At 37.0% G+C, this 15816-nt stretch overlaps 1 protein-coding gene across 8 annotated transcripts in view; it reads right to left on the bottom strand.

The window, feature by feature from the left end:
- Positions 1 to 51: 51 nt before the first annotated feature.
- Positions 52 to 15816, bottom strand: part of obsl1b (obscurin like cytoskeletal adaptor 1b) — a 37023-nt gene continuing 21258 nt past the window's right edge. For 7 of the 8 annotated variants that reach the window (XM_029458567.1, XM_029458569.1, XM_029458570.1 and 4 more), the window contains 14 exons: positions 14657 to 14932; positions 14298 to 14573; positions 13919 to 14188; positions 13567 to 13833; positions 13177 to 13446; positions 12362 to 12628; positions 11006 to 11272; positions 10230 to 10342; positions 8933 to 9086; positions 7355 to 7516; positions 7026 to 7130; positions 6243 to 6509; positions 4704 to 4973; positions 52 to 1552 (listed from right to left, as the gene is read on the bottom strand). In XM_029458567.1, coding sequence (XP_029314427.1) covers positions 1512 to 1552; positions 4704 to 4973; positions 6243 to 6509; positions 7026 to 7130; positions 7355 to 7516; positions 8933 to 9086; positions 10230 to 10342; positions 11006 to 11272; positions 12362 to 12628; positions 13177 to 13446; positions 13567 to 13833; positions 13919 to 14188; positions 14298 to 14573; positions 14657 to 14932 — 3005 coding nt within the window. In that variant the 3' untranslated portion in view covers positions 52 to 1511. The remainder of the gene's footprint in view (positions 1553 to 4703; positions 4974 to 6242; positions 6510 to 7025; positions 7131 to 7354; positions 7517 to 8932; positions 9087 to 10229; positions 10343 to 11005; positions 11273 to 12361; positions 12629 to 13176; positions 13447 to 13566; positions 13834 to 13918; positions 14189 to 14297; positions 14574 to 14656; positions 14933 to 15816) is intronic. The other variant, XM_029458568.1, reaches the window with a different exon arrangement.

The raw sequence follows: 15816 nt of genomic DNA, 5'->3' as shown, positions 1-15816 counted from the left end.
CTGCTGATCATTGTAAAGATTGAAAAAAAAGGACAACTAGAGATATTTTTGACCTTGCATCAATAAAGCATGTTTTATTGAAAGGGGTCATATTTCACTACAGTAGTTTTCTTTCCACATCCCTAACGCTCAGCACAGCATGGCAGAGGTGGAAACATGTCAAATGGAAAAATGGAATATGGGACAGATTTCATATGAAAACAACGATCATTCTCCGTTAAGTTCAAACATAATACCCACTCGACAATAAAACTAGCATGCCCTGATTATTAATCAAGGTTTAAAGTCATTTCTTAATCTATTTCTTTCCTAAATTACCTGATTTTTGGCCCAATGTATTTAAATTACAAGCCCCTTGCTGCAAGACAGTTCTCTTCATTCAAACTTCTCATCAAAACATTAAAAAACAATTCTATACAATGGACAAATTATGAAAAGAGGCGTTAAATGTAATGAATTGTTGCTTGGATGATTTGTTCTAGTATATAAGTTTGATATGGATACATGGCTGTAGTCAAGTGGAAACCAACGTTGTGTTTCCTGTGTGTGTTAATACTGAAGACTAAAAATCTGAGTCGCTGTCACAACCCCATGCTCTGATAAACGGGAAAATAAAAACATCTGATTATATTGCATAATAACAGCTAGGATTAAAGCTTTGTGTCAAAGGACCAAAATGGCTTCTGGAGCAAAAGGTTATTTTTTTTTAAACTGGCAAATCTGTTCAAATGCCACGACCATGTGCACGTTCAGTGTGTATGCAGCCTGAACAAGATGAGTATCACAAAGATGATTATACATTTAAGAGATTTTCTTACTGCTCTACATTACCATTTGGTCTTAGAAATGACCTTATTATTATTATTATTATTATATTATTATTATTATTATTATTAAGTCTCTGAGAGAAGATGCGTTACAACTATGGAGAACCTTTCACTTTCCATCCTTGTATAATTCTAATCATATACTTATATTCAAATCAGATATTTATTGGCACAACTAATCATTCAGATTAAACATCTATAACATGGTTACACACGGACATTATTTACATCCAAACTGCAATTTGTATTATAATAAATTAACTGTTTAAAATGTATTCACACACTTGACTATGAGATATTCCATATAGATATGAGATAATATATAAGCAAATGTCAATGTTACATCTTTAAAAATATAATAATCAATCCTTGACCATAAGGCGATGTCAGATAGATGATGCCACTCACGGGTCACCTGTGGAATTTGAGAAGAGAAACAATCAGACTCAGGACAGAGCATTGGTTCAACAATCAAGTACGAATTATTTTCATTTAAAGGGTTTCAGAGGCCTAAAGAAGTTGTCCAGTATTTGACTTTGCAACAGAAAACATTTGAGCAAATTCCAAAATAATAATTGTGTGCATCAGAAATATCTTTTTCTTTCTCAGATTTTTTCTGAGACCCCTTCCAAACCCGAAGCTTTGATTCAAATCTTCCAAAAGACCTTCTGCAGATGCTGACTTTTACAAACCCCGAGCTAAGGATTCTCGTGGCCTTCCTGAAACTGACAAAACCAAAACACATTATAACCCCCAAATGTATGTACATCATATGGCTTTATTGCTTACTGATAATATTAATGTGAATCTGCAAGGTAACTAAAGTTAGCAAATAAATGTAGTGGAGTAAAACATACAATATTTGCTGGAATAGAAGAGTAAAGTAGCATTATAAAACATTATAAAGTACTGGGTGTGGGTTATTGTCGTCTTTCAGACTAGTGGAAAGAAAACATCCCAAATACAAATTTAGGAGTTTATTATACTAACTGTTTGCGTCCGTTTCTCCTAAATTCACCAAAAGTTAACATTACATAATGTCTCATTTGCATATTTAAACATAACATTTCACAAAACTTGTAATACAAAAAATAATTGTCTTAATGTAAGTAATCAACCGGGGACGTTTCCCGATATTTTAGTTTTAAAATGTTCCCTATTCACCTGAAGTGTCTCCCCTTAACTAAAGTACCAGTACCAACATAGTACAAGTTATATACTTTAAACCACTGCGTATGGTCATTGTTTCAGACTTTCTGACCACAAGTCTTTAATGTTCTTGAGTGTGCTGCACATCGCCCTCAAGCCCGATGAACTCACAACAACCACAGCCAGAGGATTGAACATAATACTCTTTCATAATAAAACTAAAAATAGCTTACTGTCCTCCACATTGGAATATCTGGAGATGGTTCAGTGATGGGTATGTGCTCTATATTGCTTGACCTACATGCCTGCAGATTCAGTAGGACCATTAACACCGTATATTATTTACAGAACTTTAGGAGCCAAAACATTTGCTGTATTTATTGCTGCATGTGCAGTGCCAAGTCATGCAACACACTTTAACACGCCATCTTGATATTTCAGAGTCAGTCTGATGGATTTATGGTTGCATTTTTTGGGCGTTCTCTTTGTGGTGCTTCTAATGCAAACATGGTGTTTTAGTTGAACAGTATTATATATATATATATATATATATATATATATATATATATATATATATATATATAAAAGCATTAGTGCAGTAACACATTTGGTAACTCTTTCTATGACGCCCATGTCTATAATGCATTATACAAATACTACTATATACTATATACTAAGGCTTTATAATTAGCTTGTAGCGCTGTATAATTAAAGTTATAAATGTAATAACATAATACATTTAAATATTGCGAGAATTGAAAAGAAAAAAGAAAAACCGATGCAGCACAACCAGTGATATCGTCTTTTTTATTCTAAGCATTCTCTACCCATAATGAAACTCAAATAAATAAATGAAATGTTTTGTTAGTACAACTATGTGAATAATAATAATACACTATGATCGTTGGGAACAAATGTCAATGAGGGTAATACTTCTATGACGTCCATCCATGTCTATAATGCATTATAAACATACTTAAATCTGCTTATAGCACTGTATAATCATAGTTAAAAGCACTAATAATATCAATAATAATAAGCATTTTATAATGAATTATATGGTCAAGCATTGAAATACATTGTTTCGCAAAAAATCATAGTTTACTAATTATCATAGTTGTAATATAATATTAATATTTTTGCATTATAATCACTTTTATAGTGCATTGAAATATGATAATAAATTACTTAACAAATGGTCATTGGGTGTTTCAAAAACTCAAATTATAGATAATACCTGAAACAATTCTACTTAACCTGTAAATTAAACAGTGCAAAGAGCTGATTATAATGCATCATATGTTTATAATGGATTATAGACATGGACGTCATAGAAAGTCCCACTAAACACTTTGATCCATTATCTGCATTGATCCACTGCTTGCAAACTCAAGACTTTGTTATAACCTCCATCTAGTGGTTAGTTTTTAAACGACAGCGCTGTGTTTCAATGTTTCACCAGCTGGTCAGCTAAAGGACTCAGACATCTACTGAGCTAAGAGTAGAAATACTCTGTTGCAAGTAAAGTCCAGTGTTTCCCTTTTTTACTGAAGTAAAAGTACAGAGGTATTGGCATTATTCCAGAATAATAAGTATATTATTGGATTATAATTATTGATGCATTAATGTGTCCATCACTTTAATGTTGCAGATGGTTAAAATGAGTCTAACTTGAATTACTTTATATATTTTATTAGCTGGGTAGCTTGTGACTTAAATAACATTTAATAAAGTTTTTATCTTTTTTCTTAAATCATAATTTCTTTGTTGATTATATTTAGAATGTTTGGATCATAATCTGCAAAGAAACTAGTAACTAAAGTTTTCAAATAAATGTAGTGGAGTAAAAAGTGCAATATTTGTCTCTGAAATGAAGTGAAGTATAAAGTGGCAGAAAATGGAAATACTCGAGCAATGTACATAAACCTCAAAATTGTAGTTAACTACAGTACTTGAGTAAATGTACCCCTCAGTAAGGAGCCTGACTTCTCCAGCTAATACAGTAGAATACAGAGGTGTATGTAACACATGACATTTCTCTTGTTACTGTAACAAAGTCGGGTCATTTATTTTGCGTATTTGTACTACATGGTGTATTTTTAAATATCATTAATTGTACTTTTGGACATAAGGGGTCATGTTGCTGTTGCTGTTCCGGTCGTGTATACATTTAATGCAACAGTAAAATGTTATCTAAGTACATTTTTACACAAGTACTTTTACTTTGACTAGAGTCAAATGTTTAAAGTAACAGTATTTTTCATTGAGTACAACATATTCTTTCCAACTCTGGTGGCATGACCAAGGACGGAAACTCAATTATTGGCTATTCCTATAAAAAACAAAGTATGGTGTTATAAACGGTGTATTGTGTGCTGTTATCATTATTTAATATTAGATGCATGGTCATTTGTTTTCTCAAAGGATCACTTAAGCATTCTGAAACATTTCAGAGATTATTTCTGACATAACTCTCAATGATGTTTATGCACAAATGCATAGCAACACTGTGATAACTTGGAACTGTTCCCCCATGAGTCATATGTCATCCCTATACATCCCTTTTATGATCTTACATGTGCGTAGACATAAATCCATACATCCCTACCTACGACCTTTTACTGACAATGTCAATATAGTTCAAATGTAAATACATTTTAAAATTAATGTCAAGTAGTCTGCTCAGAAATTGCAATAGAAAATGCCAAAAAAGCTTATTTCACTTACTCAGCACCCGAAGCTGCGCTCTGCTTTGTGCTTTCTCAGAGGTGAACTCCACCACTCCATTCATGTCCGGGGAGGTTTGTCGGAAGGTCAGTCTGTGGACCGTGCCCATCTTCTCCAGGAGTACCTGAGGGCCGGGCTGCAAGGGCTCCCCGTTCAGACTCCACGCAGACGCTTTGAGGACAGGGACTGAGACCTCACACTCGAAGCAGGCTTCATCGGGGGCCGTCACCTCCACATCCTTCAGCTCTCTGACCAGTAACAGTGACTGGGCTGAGTGGAGGCACAAAAGAGAAGGAAAGCTGTTAGCTTACAACACGTATTTAGCGAGGTTGCATGCTAGAGAATTTTGAGTCTTAATTTAGAGAATTAAGTTATTGAAAGCTTTTTCTTTTCTTTGAAGTGGTGAGTGGTAGATATTTCCCAGGTGAGCCTCTGAACCAGAGTCTGTTTTCGCTTGTCTTTTACTCTCTTTATTTCTGGTCTCATGGTATTGTCACTACATGGGTCTGTTTGAAACCGCATACTAACATACTATTCATACTATTCATACTAAGTAGGACATCAAATTGAGTATGTAGTGTGTTCGGACTGCATAGCATGTGCATTTTGAGTATGCAAGAAATGCCTGGATCGTACTAGATCAGCAAAAAAACTGAGTATGAGACGTGAGCTTAATAGATATACTTCAATGCCAATACTCCAATTGTTACTTTTAAGGTCAGGTTTGGTTGCTCTGAAATGTTTTAATTTGGCATGTTCATGGGACACTTTGTTATACAAAGAAATATAATGACTCAGTTTGTGTCCAGGGGGTTGCATTTGGCTTTCCATTATAATCCATGGTAACTAATATAAATTCAAGTTGACCACAACAGCTGACTAAAGCAAATGATCAATACATAACAATTATAATTGAATTATTACTATTTATTTATTTGTATTCATTATACTGGCAGCTTCAGTCCTCCATACATGAGGGGCTCTGTGAGGGGCTCTGTGAGGTACTCTGTGAGGGACTACCAACTATGAACAGCCACCTTTCAACCCAACAAGCTCTTTAATAACAAAAAACCCAGCTAACCCCAAAAAAACAACGACACAAATAGGAAATGGCCACTTTAAATTTAAACAAGGCTAGATTAAAGGAGAAGAGCCGTGTGAAAAATGGGGGTACATTTTTTGTGCCAATCGGAGAAATGCGTTTGCTTTGCTTTGCCAGTAGATGGAGCTCTGAGGTTATACATGAGATCCTCCACGCCCTCTGTGCATAACAGAGGGTCTCATGCTGTTGCCATTGATATTTTACAGCAGTCTGTGGGCGTGTTGCTAATACCTATACTTTGTATAGTATTATCAAAATACCATGCCAATAACAAAAGCAGAACTACAGTATACATGTATTATCCCGCTAACAAATAGCACATTATTATATATTATATTATATATATATTATATTTCTGCACTGGATTGTATTGTATAACATCGATTATATTGTAAAATAAGATAATAATGCTTGACATTGATCATGAACTCTCTTACCCTCCACTGTCAGTTTTGCAGAGCATGTATACTCTCCAACCTGCACACTGTACGTGCCCGCATCATCCAGCGCCACCTGCTGCATGATCAGTTTGCGATAGCAGCCTTCACTGCAGATCTCGAAGCGTTCGGAGGGCAGGATGACATTGCAGCCTTTGTACCAGCGGATGCTACATCTGGGGTTAGACACGGTGCAGTCGAGGAGCACACGGGTCTTCTCGAGGGCAGTCGTGTCCTCTAAAGGTTTCACAATGTTGACTGGGAGCTCTGGAAATGATAACGCAATTTAGATTCATCAAAATAAAACTTTTACTTGATAAAAGAGTTTCTCGAAAATAATGACTTGACTGTTTTTTGTATTTTGTTGTCTGTCATTTTCTTGTTGCATCTATGTGTCTCCCGTTTATGTTTTCATTATGCTTTTATTGTTTCTTATTGTATTGTTCTTTTACAACTCTACAGTACTTTGGTCAACTTTTGTTGTTTTTAAATGTGCTATATAAATAAACTGAACTTGAACTTGCTTATGTCAATATAATGACTTTTAATATATCATTATATTTTTTCAAGTTTCTTTTTCTTTTCTTATATAAACCACAGATATGGGGTGTAAATTGAAAATTAAGCAAACTCACAGCTCATAAACTTCATGGAGTGAACATTAGGAACATTCATGCTCTATAAGCCAACCCTAATAAATTGATACATATTTAATAACAGTATTGTTATTGTTCATTGTATATATATATATATATATATATATATATAGTATATGCATTATACCTTGCACCTCCAGGCGGGCGGCAGATTCAACATGTCTGGTGACAAACTTGATCTCTCCAGAATCTTCTGCTTTCACATTGCACATAAGAAGAAAATGTTTGGTCCCTGAAATAAGAATAACATTGTCAAGCTAAATAATAAGCCAGACATTAATAGGCTCAATTGCATTGGCCAAAGAAATATGCAATTCCAGATATTATTTACAAATGTACAAATGTCTCAGAGTATCAAAGTATTGTGAATCTCGTTTACAGATCTTAAAAGCAAAATATAATCAGCAGAGCTGTGCAGAAACTATGAATTTGCGTGTTTGTGACTTGAAAGCTGACCTTCCTGCCGGATCTTTATGGTGCTGGTAGGTTGTATCCTCTCCCCATTTTTGTACCATTCTCCTGGCAAGTTCTCGACTGAGATCTCACAAACAAACACGGCATTCTGATCTTCCTGGATGTCCAGGTCCTCCAGGCGCTGCAGGATCAGCAGCTCACGCTCTGCCGAGAGAATAAGCATTTAAGGATGTTTAGGATTTCAATGGGTACCACTTAGCAATATCAAAATCAAAAAAGAAGCTAAAAGTAAATAATGACATCCACAACAATCACAAAGATTCTTTTTTAAATGGTTCCAAAAAAATTATAATAAATAATACATTTGATGAATTTGGTAATGTGCTGCCCTATGAACAATATATGTCTGTACACAGTTTTCAAATTCCTATCAAAGAATTTAAATCTTATGTTATGGTTATGGTGACAATAATATAACAAAGCCTTAAATAGAATTGATCAAACAGATATAAAGTGTAACAATAAGCACATTCTGACTAAAAGAAAGAATATTACTGTACCTGAAGGTCTACAATTAAAAACATAAACTGGAGAAGGCCTTGGCTGTTACCTTATAAGTACTGTATTTCAAACACGGCTCAGGAAGTACATTACAAAATATACCCTGCTAACTGTCTTATTGTTAAGTTTACAGACATTGATATTTATTGTCCCTTTTGTAAACATAATATAGAAATAATTTCTCACAAATGTTTTAATTGTCAAATATACCACAAATATTGGACAGATTTGGAGTATTGAAACTTAAAGATATGATGTGTTACTATGATACTCCAGAGGATGGCGCTCTTGAATATCTGATTAACTTCATTTTTCTCTATGCCAAATGTTTTAGTCACAACCATAACGTTTATAAATCACTACATATGTTCTCACCTTTACTACTATATCACTCAAAAAAGGTTGTTGGTTAAATGTAAATAACATGTCCCCAAAATAAATGTAAGAGAAGCAGCAACTCATAGCAGCTAACAAAGAAGTGGCTAACAGCAGCTAACAACACAGAGGATGGCAGTGTGTTGTGGTGAGTGCTTTCTGTCTCTTTCTGGCAGAACCAAGATAACTACACGGAAAGTTTTGACATTCTGGGATTTTCTCCAGACTAGTAGCTATTGAGACTTGCTGTGACTAAGTTTACTTTGCCTGCTAGCAGTGCGAGTGGAACCATAGCTGGCTTATGTCACCGAAACTCAGACTGTGTTTCTCTCACATTATGGGCATGCTGAGTGCTAAAAATGGTGGTCATTTTAATTTATTTTGTCTTTGACATCATTTACAATCTTTCTCATACCTTATTCAGAGCAGAACATTTGACTTGTCAAAGAAGTGAAACTGCAGGAGGAACTATTAACATTAACAAAGGCTAAGTTAAGTGTCACAGTGAGCTATCATTCAGAATACAAGCAATGGTAAATTAATACTTTATTTAATGTTTTAATGTTCTGTGTTTTCCCTGATATGACACAACATATCTGCCTGTCCTAATTCCCCGGTTTTGTGAGTTTAAAAAGAAGAAGAAGAATATGAGGACGGTTATAGTGTTTAGACAGCAGACTTTACCATAGACCTCCACAGCGCAGGATGTAGTAGCAGCTCCAGCATCGCAGGTGTACACGCCAGAATCACTGACATGACATTTCATGATCTGAAGAAATCGTTTCCTTCCCATTGCATAAATGCGCAACTCCTTGCCTGGTTTTACCTCAACCCCATTCTGAAAAGGATAAAAAAAATACTGATTTTTGTTTCAAGTACATTTAATCCTCTTTAAACAACTGAAACTGTGAAAATGTGATGCATTGTCCAATTGAGTGAAATGTTTTTTGATGGTTCCATATTGATTCACAGTTGTGTTGAGCAAAAATGTTTTTTACTTCAGACTTGAAAAAAATGTAAAAGGCTTGATTGTCTGGTGGTTATGAGTAAATAAATAAATAATAATACTAATAATACTAATAATACTAATAAATACTAAATAATAAATAATAAATAATAAATAATAATAAATAATAAATAATAATAATAATAAAGGCTTCATTCACAAAGATTTTGGCCGTTCAGAGGATGTCTTAAGCGTGTGATATTTAAGGCGTCTGTCAACATAATCATGTGCTTTCTCTAAATGTGCTTTGGTCCAGCATACTTGTATCGTCTTGTAAAAACTTTTCCTAAGGCTGCATCGATCCTGTTACATTATCCAACTACATTATTTATTTTGAAAGAGTAATATTGGCAAAACAAAAATATGCATGGTAAAACGGCAGGTGTGTCTTCCAAAAGGAGAAGGGTGACCTACCTTTTGTTTTGTTTAGCACCTGGCTTATCAGGGCTCAACATTTGTCAATATTTTGTTTCCTATTGCAATTGATAATAAGGTGACTTTATATTTTATTTTTGTAGTTTTTCTTAATTGCAGAGTGACATTAGTGCTATGTTGGTATGTACTGTAATTTCAGTCACATTAACAAGCAATTAGCATTCATTGGCTTTGCTAGCCTACAGCTAGCTAGTTTGAAGAAGTGCTGTACTATGGGAGTGTGTATTGCAATAACTACATTATATGGGGCGAGGCATGCTTGAATTGGGATGGCTGGAGCTGCATGTTATGTGTGATTATCACTGACTGTTTTTGTTATGTTTTATGGTGACTGTAGTTAAAATGGGACTAAGCATTTAATTGTTAAGTTAAATATGCTTTCCTCTTGTACCCTAGCGGGTTAAAACATTTTTTTAATATTTCTTTGTATTCTCCATAGCTCTCTCTCAGAACTAACAAAGCTTTTGTGAACCATCAGTTGAAGAGTGTGACCATCATTCTGCTAAGGATGCCATTTGTTGGTTATGAAGAAAAACTTGCCTTCATCCATTTTACATCAGCGTTGTGTCTTGACAGCTCACACTCAACAGAGATAACTGCACCGTCAGGGCATTTCTGGTCTTCCAGCTTTCTGAAAATGGTCACTGGGGGCTCTGGCCGACAAAAAGCATGCTAAGTTAGGAAAGCAAAAAATGTCTTCAAACAATGCACCAAAGGTATGCCTTGCTGCTTAAAAAGTAGCGATTGGGTTCAGTTATGTGGACTAATTTACCGCTGTGAGATTTTCATCCAATTGTCATCGCCAAAGCTCAAAGGGATGATCCATACTGAGTGACTCGGCATGGAGCAGATTATTTTACAGCATGAGGTTAAACTAGCACCTGACAGATAAGAGTGAACAGAGCTACAGCTTTTCATTGGGTCACTGCTATTTTGTGTTTTGTAACGTGAGCCCGGATAAAGCCAACAGAAGTAGAGCCTGTCACTCTGTTCTATCGTCATGCCTCAACTGGCATCTGGTCTACTGTGAGTGGACTGCTTTAGCTACCAGTCTGAGGTCACAACACCATTTTACAGGAACATTTTGTTTTAGTAGTATTGCAGTGTAGTGTACATGGAATGTGCACTAAAGAGTTACAAAGCTCTTGTAAATGACTCAACACTACAGCCTTGTAACAAGTGCATTTTCTCATTGACTTTTACTAGTTAGATAGTTTTTGAATTGGACCACATGGAATGATGCTGTTATATTGCTGCTGCGATGAAATCAGACAAGTGCTTGTTTAAACATTGGCAAAATCTCTTAAATGACCTACCCTTCACAACAAGCCTTGCAGACGTCCTCAAATTCTCAACGGAGAACATGAAGGTGCCAGTGTCTTCTACTGATAGGTTAGAGATAGTGAGGCTGTGAACTTGTCCTTTGGCACTCATGCGGTAGTGATTTGTCGGCTTAAGCTTGATTGCGTTTCTCATCCAGCTGCCTGGTATATTGGGATGGGAGAGCTCCACCTCAAAAGATGCCGTTTCTCTCTCTGTTGTTTTAATGTCACTCAGCCCTCTCTTGATCGTGATTTTTCGAGCTGTAAAGAACATTGCAGAGTTGTGTAAAAAGCATGACGCTACATTTAGCTATCTTCTTCGTGGACTTCTCTTTGTGTTAGTACTTTTCAGTATAAAGAAAACGGAATAATAGTTCAAACAAATGGTGTGTTTAAAAGACAGGCCTATGTAACAAGCATTTTCATTCCATTTTAACACTGAGACAGACGGGGTGTCCATTTTCTGTTACAGAATAGGCTTGCAGTCGGTTCTGTACATATCAGTCTGCAGTTAAACAATACAAGCTGGCACACATTGACAGGCCGATAGTTTAGTCATTTGAGTATGGGGCTTTACACAAAAGCCCGCTTTGAAACTGCCAACATTTTTCACTTATTCTAACAGACGCGCATTCCCTGTGGGAAAAAAAGGAGTGTTTATTTTGGAGACCTGTTGACAGCAACCTTAGTTTTGAAGGCCAGAGTTTAAATTTAGATGCAATGAGAGGAGATCCAAATTCATAGGAGGTGCCAACAGCAGCCTGAAGTCCTGACTTTCCCCGTCCCACCCACACTAGTGTTGAAAGAACAGCCTTTAATTCACCCACTGGCCTGTGGATCATAGGACTAAGTAATATAAGAATCATGCACAAAGAAAAACAAGCATATGTACATCTTAATCACTACAAGATGCTGTTTTTATGGTGTGTCAAGTTTGCTACTTTCAAGACATTTAAGTGGTGCTTCTTCATGGGATCATTTTAATTTGGGTGCAAAATGTAATTCTAGTAGTTGAATAGTGGCATCTGAAGTTATTTATCAAGCACTTCCCTTAAAACTGTAAATCTGATTTGCGTTTGACATGAGTAATGAAATCATCAGGGCTGGATTGTTCCTGTGTCAATACAGAAACCGTGTAAAGTCAGTTGGGCTGTACGGCCATCACCTGTTCGTTGCCATCATGCTCCAGTGCAAGTGCCACCCAAGTCCCCAGTCACTCAAATGACTCTTACTCAGTTAATTAAGCTTTGCCCTCACAAGAAGCAGTAATGGAGGGCGTGCAAGAGGTGGAGTCGTCGGCAACAGCGATAAACAAACAAGAGGGCATAGTGAGAACACATGCACACTCACGTTCCACTGTGAGCTGGGCTTGCGTGCGGTCGTGGAGGGTTTCACAGCTGTAGGTGCCCCGGTCAGACATGGCCAGTCTGTGGATGGTGAGACTGTGTTTTCGGCCCTTGTGTTTCAGTGTATTCTTGGCTCCAGGGTGGATCAGTACCCCTTGCCTCATCCACTGCACCTCTCCTGAATCCAGACTCACCTCCACCTCTAGAGTTGCCTCACTGTACTCTTCAGCTACAACTGGCATCATTTTCATGGTGAACAACACCTGTTTCTCTAAAAATATATTTAAGGAATTACTAGATAGCAGCATCCAATTCGTCTACGAGGTGCTTTCATATAACACTGTATGTATGAATTATTTGTTAATTCTACATAAGGATACTCTGAAGCCACTCCCAGACAAAACAAAATACAATTTAGACCAAAGAAAATCAGCAGAATTGCAAGTTCAAGCACAGAAAGCAAGCATAAAGCTTTGAGGAGCTTTGCCCCCTGCACCGAGACACAACCAAAACCACTGAGCCACTTGTCTCTCAGTTACCAGAGGAGTTCTAACAGGACAAGCTGCTAAACACTAGCCATCAAAGGCACCTCTTGAACAATTTAAACTTGTCTGAAAGGGTGATTCAGGGATTATTTGTCATGTATGCTTATGTGGTACGAATGGTACACCGGCATATAAACACTCTTACAGTACTTTACATTTCTGTGTGTGTGTGTGTGTGTGTGTGTGTGTGTGTGTGTGTGTGTGTGTGTGTGTGTGTGTGTGTGTGTGTGTGTGTAATGATTATATAGTTTTAATGGATGGGACAACAACTCACCTTGAATCTGGAGTTCTGCCTCTGATACCAACCCCTCTGCATCAGCTGTCACTCTGCTGCGATCTGATACCATACAGTTGTGGATGCAAAGCATGTGGCATAGTCCGTTACTTGAAATGACAGTGTGCTCATTCAGAGCTACTTGCTTGCCATTTAAGCGCCACAACAAGCGAGTGTCCTCTGGTGAAACCACACACTTAAATACTGCATCTTCTCCTTCACGGACTGTGATGTTGCGAAGCTCCGCTATGAACTCAACAACACGAGGAGCTGAAGGCAAATAATTCAGATGAGTTAGATTCATTATGCTTAAAATATTTAGAACTATTTCAAACTGATTTCAATATTAATACATTTGTTTTTCAAGCTTTATGATTTAAATTGACTTACTTTCTACAGTGACGGTAGCTGAGGTCCTGTCATCTGTGGATTCACAGACATATTCTCCAGCATCTTCTTCCACTAGTTGGTGGATGGTAAAGCTTCGCTCTCGACCTTGTGCCCTTATTGTGTGCCGACGGTTTGGAGAGATCTCTTGGCCATCTTTTAGCCACTGCACATCTCCTTTGAGTTTGGTGATCTCACATCGTAGTATAAGGGTACTGCCCTTCTGAGACGCAATGTTCTCTAATAGTTTGATGAATTTCAGCTTCATTTCTGATGAGTGAAATAAAGAGAAACAATTCAGAGATGTAAGCTTTGGTCAGCGGCCACATTTTGTTAAGGAGTGCCAAATTCTTACCTTTGACTAAAAGACTGAAATGCATCTCATCTGTGTTTACGTCACAGACATATTCCCCAGAATCTGACAGCTGCAGGGGATTAATGGTGAGCTTGTGGGTATTATCCTCACTGGAGATGTGAATGTTGTCCCTGTTCAATAGTTGGCCATCTTTCAGCCACCGAACATTAGTTCTTTCTCGGCTCACAGTGGCACACAGCGTAACACTCTCATTTTCATAGGCTGAGACGTTATTACTTGCTTTTTTATTCTCAAACTTGACTGGTAGCTCTGAGAAGAAATTTGATTTGCTTGTGAATTCCTTGTTCAAGCACTAAGTTAATTAGACAAACTGCAGAAATTAAATCTAAAGCATGTTTCAAAGTCATTTAAATCTCACCTTGGACCTCAACAATTGTTGTCAATTTGTCATCGATGGCATCACAAATGTATTCTCCAGAGTCTGAGGGCTGAAGTCCAGAGAGAACAAGCTTCCTCACAACGTCATAGCTGTCAATTTTTATACGAGTGTCTGGTTTCAGCTTCTCGCCATTCCATAACCACTGAACGGTGGCGTTTGGCCGAGACACCTCACACTCCAAAATAAGGTCATCTCCTGCTACCAGGATGTGATGCTCAGGGTTGCCTGAGTTTCCAATGATCTGTACTTGAGGCTCTGAACATAAATTACATTACATTATGTTCCCCCTGAGTGAAGGAAAGACGGATTACATTTACATTGCTTAATAATATGATTACCTTTGACAGTGATATAGAAGATCATCTTATCATCCACTGCATCACAGGTGTACTCTCCTGAATCTTCCAGCCCAGCATTTAGGACAACCAGTGATCGGAAAACGCCTTGCTCCTCGCTACAGTATCGCTCGGTGTCATCAATTAGTTGGTTATCTTTGTACCAGCTGACTGAGGCATTGGATCTAGATAGTTCACACACTAGAATAATGTCATCTGATACCAAAAACTGCTTTTCCGTTTTTGCGTTGGTTTTTCCAAGAATCCTTACAGGCAACTCTGAAAATGAAAATAAAGAACAGAATTTCTATTGGAACAGTACATCTGTATGCATTTTAGGCAAACAAATTGTATCTTAGTACAGAGCACCAACATCCCTGAAAGATGATATTTTCTTTTAAGTTGTTAAGAGTTATTATCTTAGTATCTGGGTGAAGTCAGTGATTTGGTCTAAATGTGCATTGTCTTTCTATTGAATCTTGAGTGCACAATAGAGTGGTGCATAAATTAGTCCCAAAACCCGGAAATGAGTTAGCATTTAAGCACATCCGGTTCCCTCGTCTCAAAGTCGATGGGTTTTTTGAATTTGTTTTTGGTTAGATGCCTGACCAAAACAACTTTTGTGGTTAACAAAAGTTTAGGAGATTTTAACGTTTTGTTCTTCGACATAAATAACGTCAGTAAACACTTCACTCCTGAATTTCTGAAGCTTCTGTGTCTTATAAAAGGTGGATAAACGAGACTCCTAAACCTCATCATGCCGAAGACAAGTCCGCCTTTAGCTTAGCGTGGTGACTTGAAGTCATATGACCTTGGTGTAGTTTGTTTACAGCCTAACGTTAGCTTTTTTCTTCTGGCGATTGCATTTACGCTTCAAAACCTATAAAGGCAGTGTTTCCCCTACCATTGTCGGAGCCCCGCGCCCTGCCTGAAATTCAAGGTGTTTTTTGTTTTTTTTCTCGAATAAAATAAATAAATATTTTTTTTATTCACAACTCACTTTTCACATTGACAGGTGCTCTTTTATTAAATAAACTAAACGCTTATGCTATTGATCTAATTTATGTGCACGTTTCAGTTTGTACTGTTTACTTTGCGCATTCACATTCTCTCCTTCGATCCGTTTTACGAAGGGCGGGGCACCTACACGTGCGCACACACCT

This window comes from Cottoperca gobio, chromosome 21, assembly GCF_900634415.1.
Source record: "Cottoperca gobio chromosome 21, fCotGob3.1, whole genome shotgun sequence".
Classification (NCBI taxonomy): Eukaryota; Metazoa; Chordata; class Actinopteri; order Perciformes; family Bovichtidae; genus Cottoperca; species Cottoperca gobio.
This window is presented reverse-complemented; position numbering and strand designations above follow the sequence as displayed.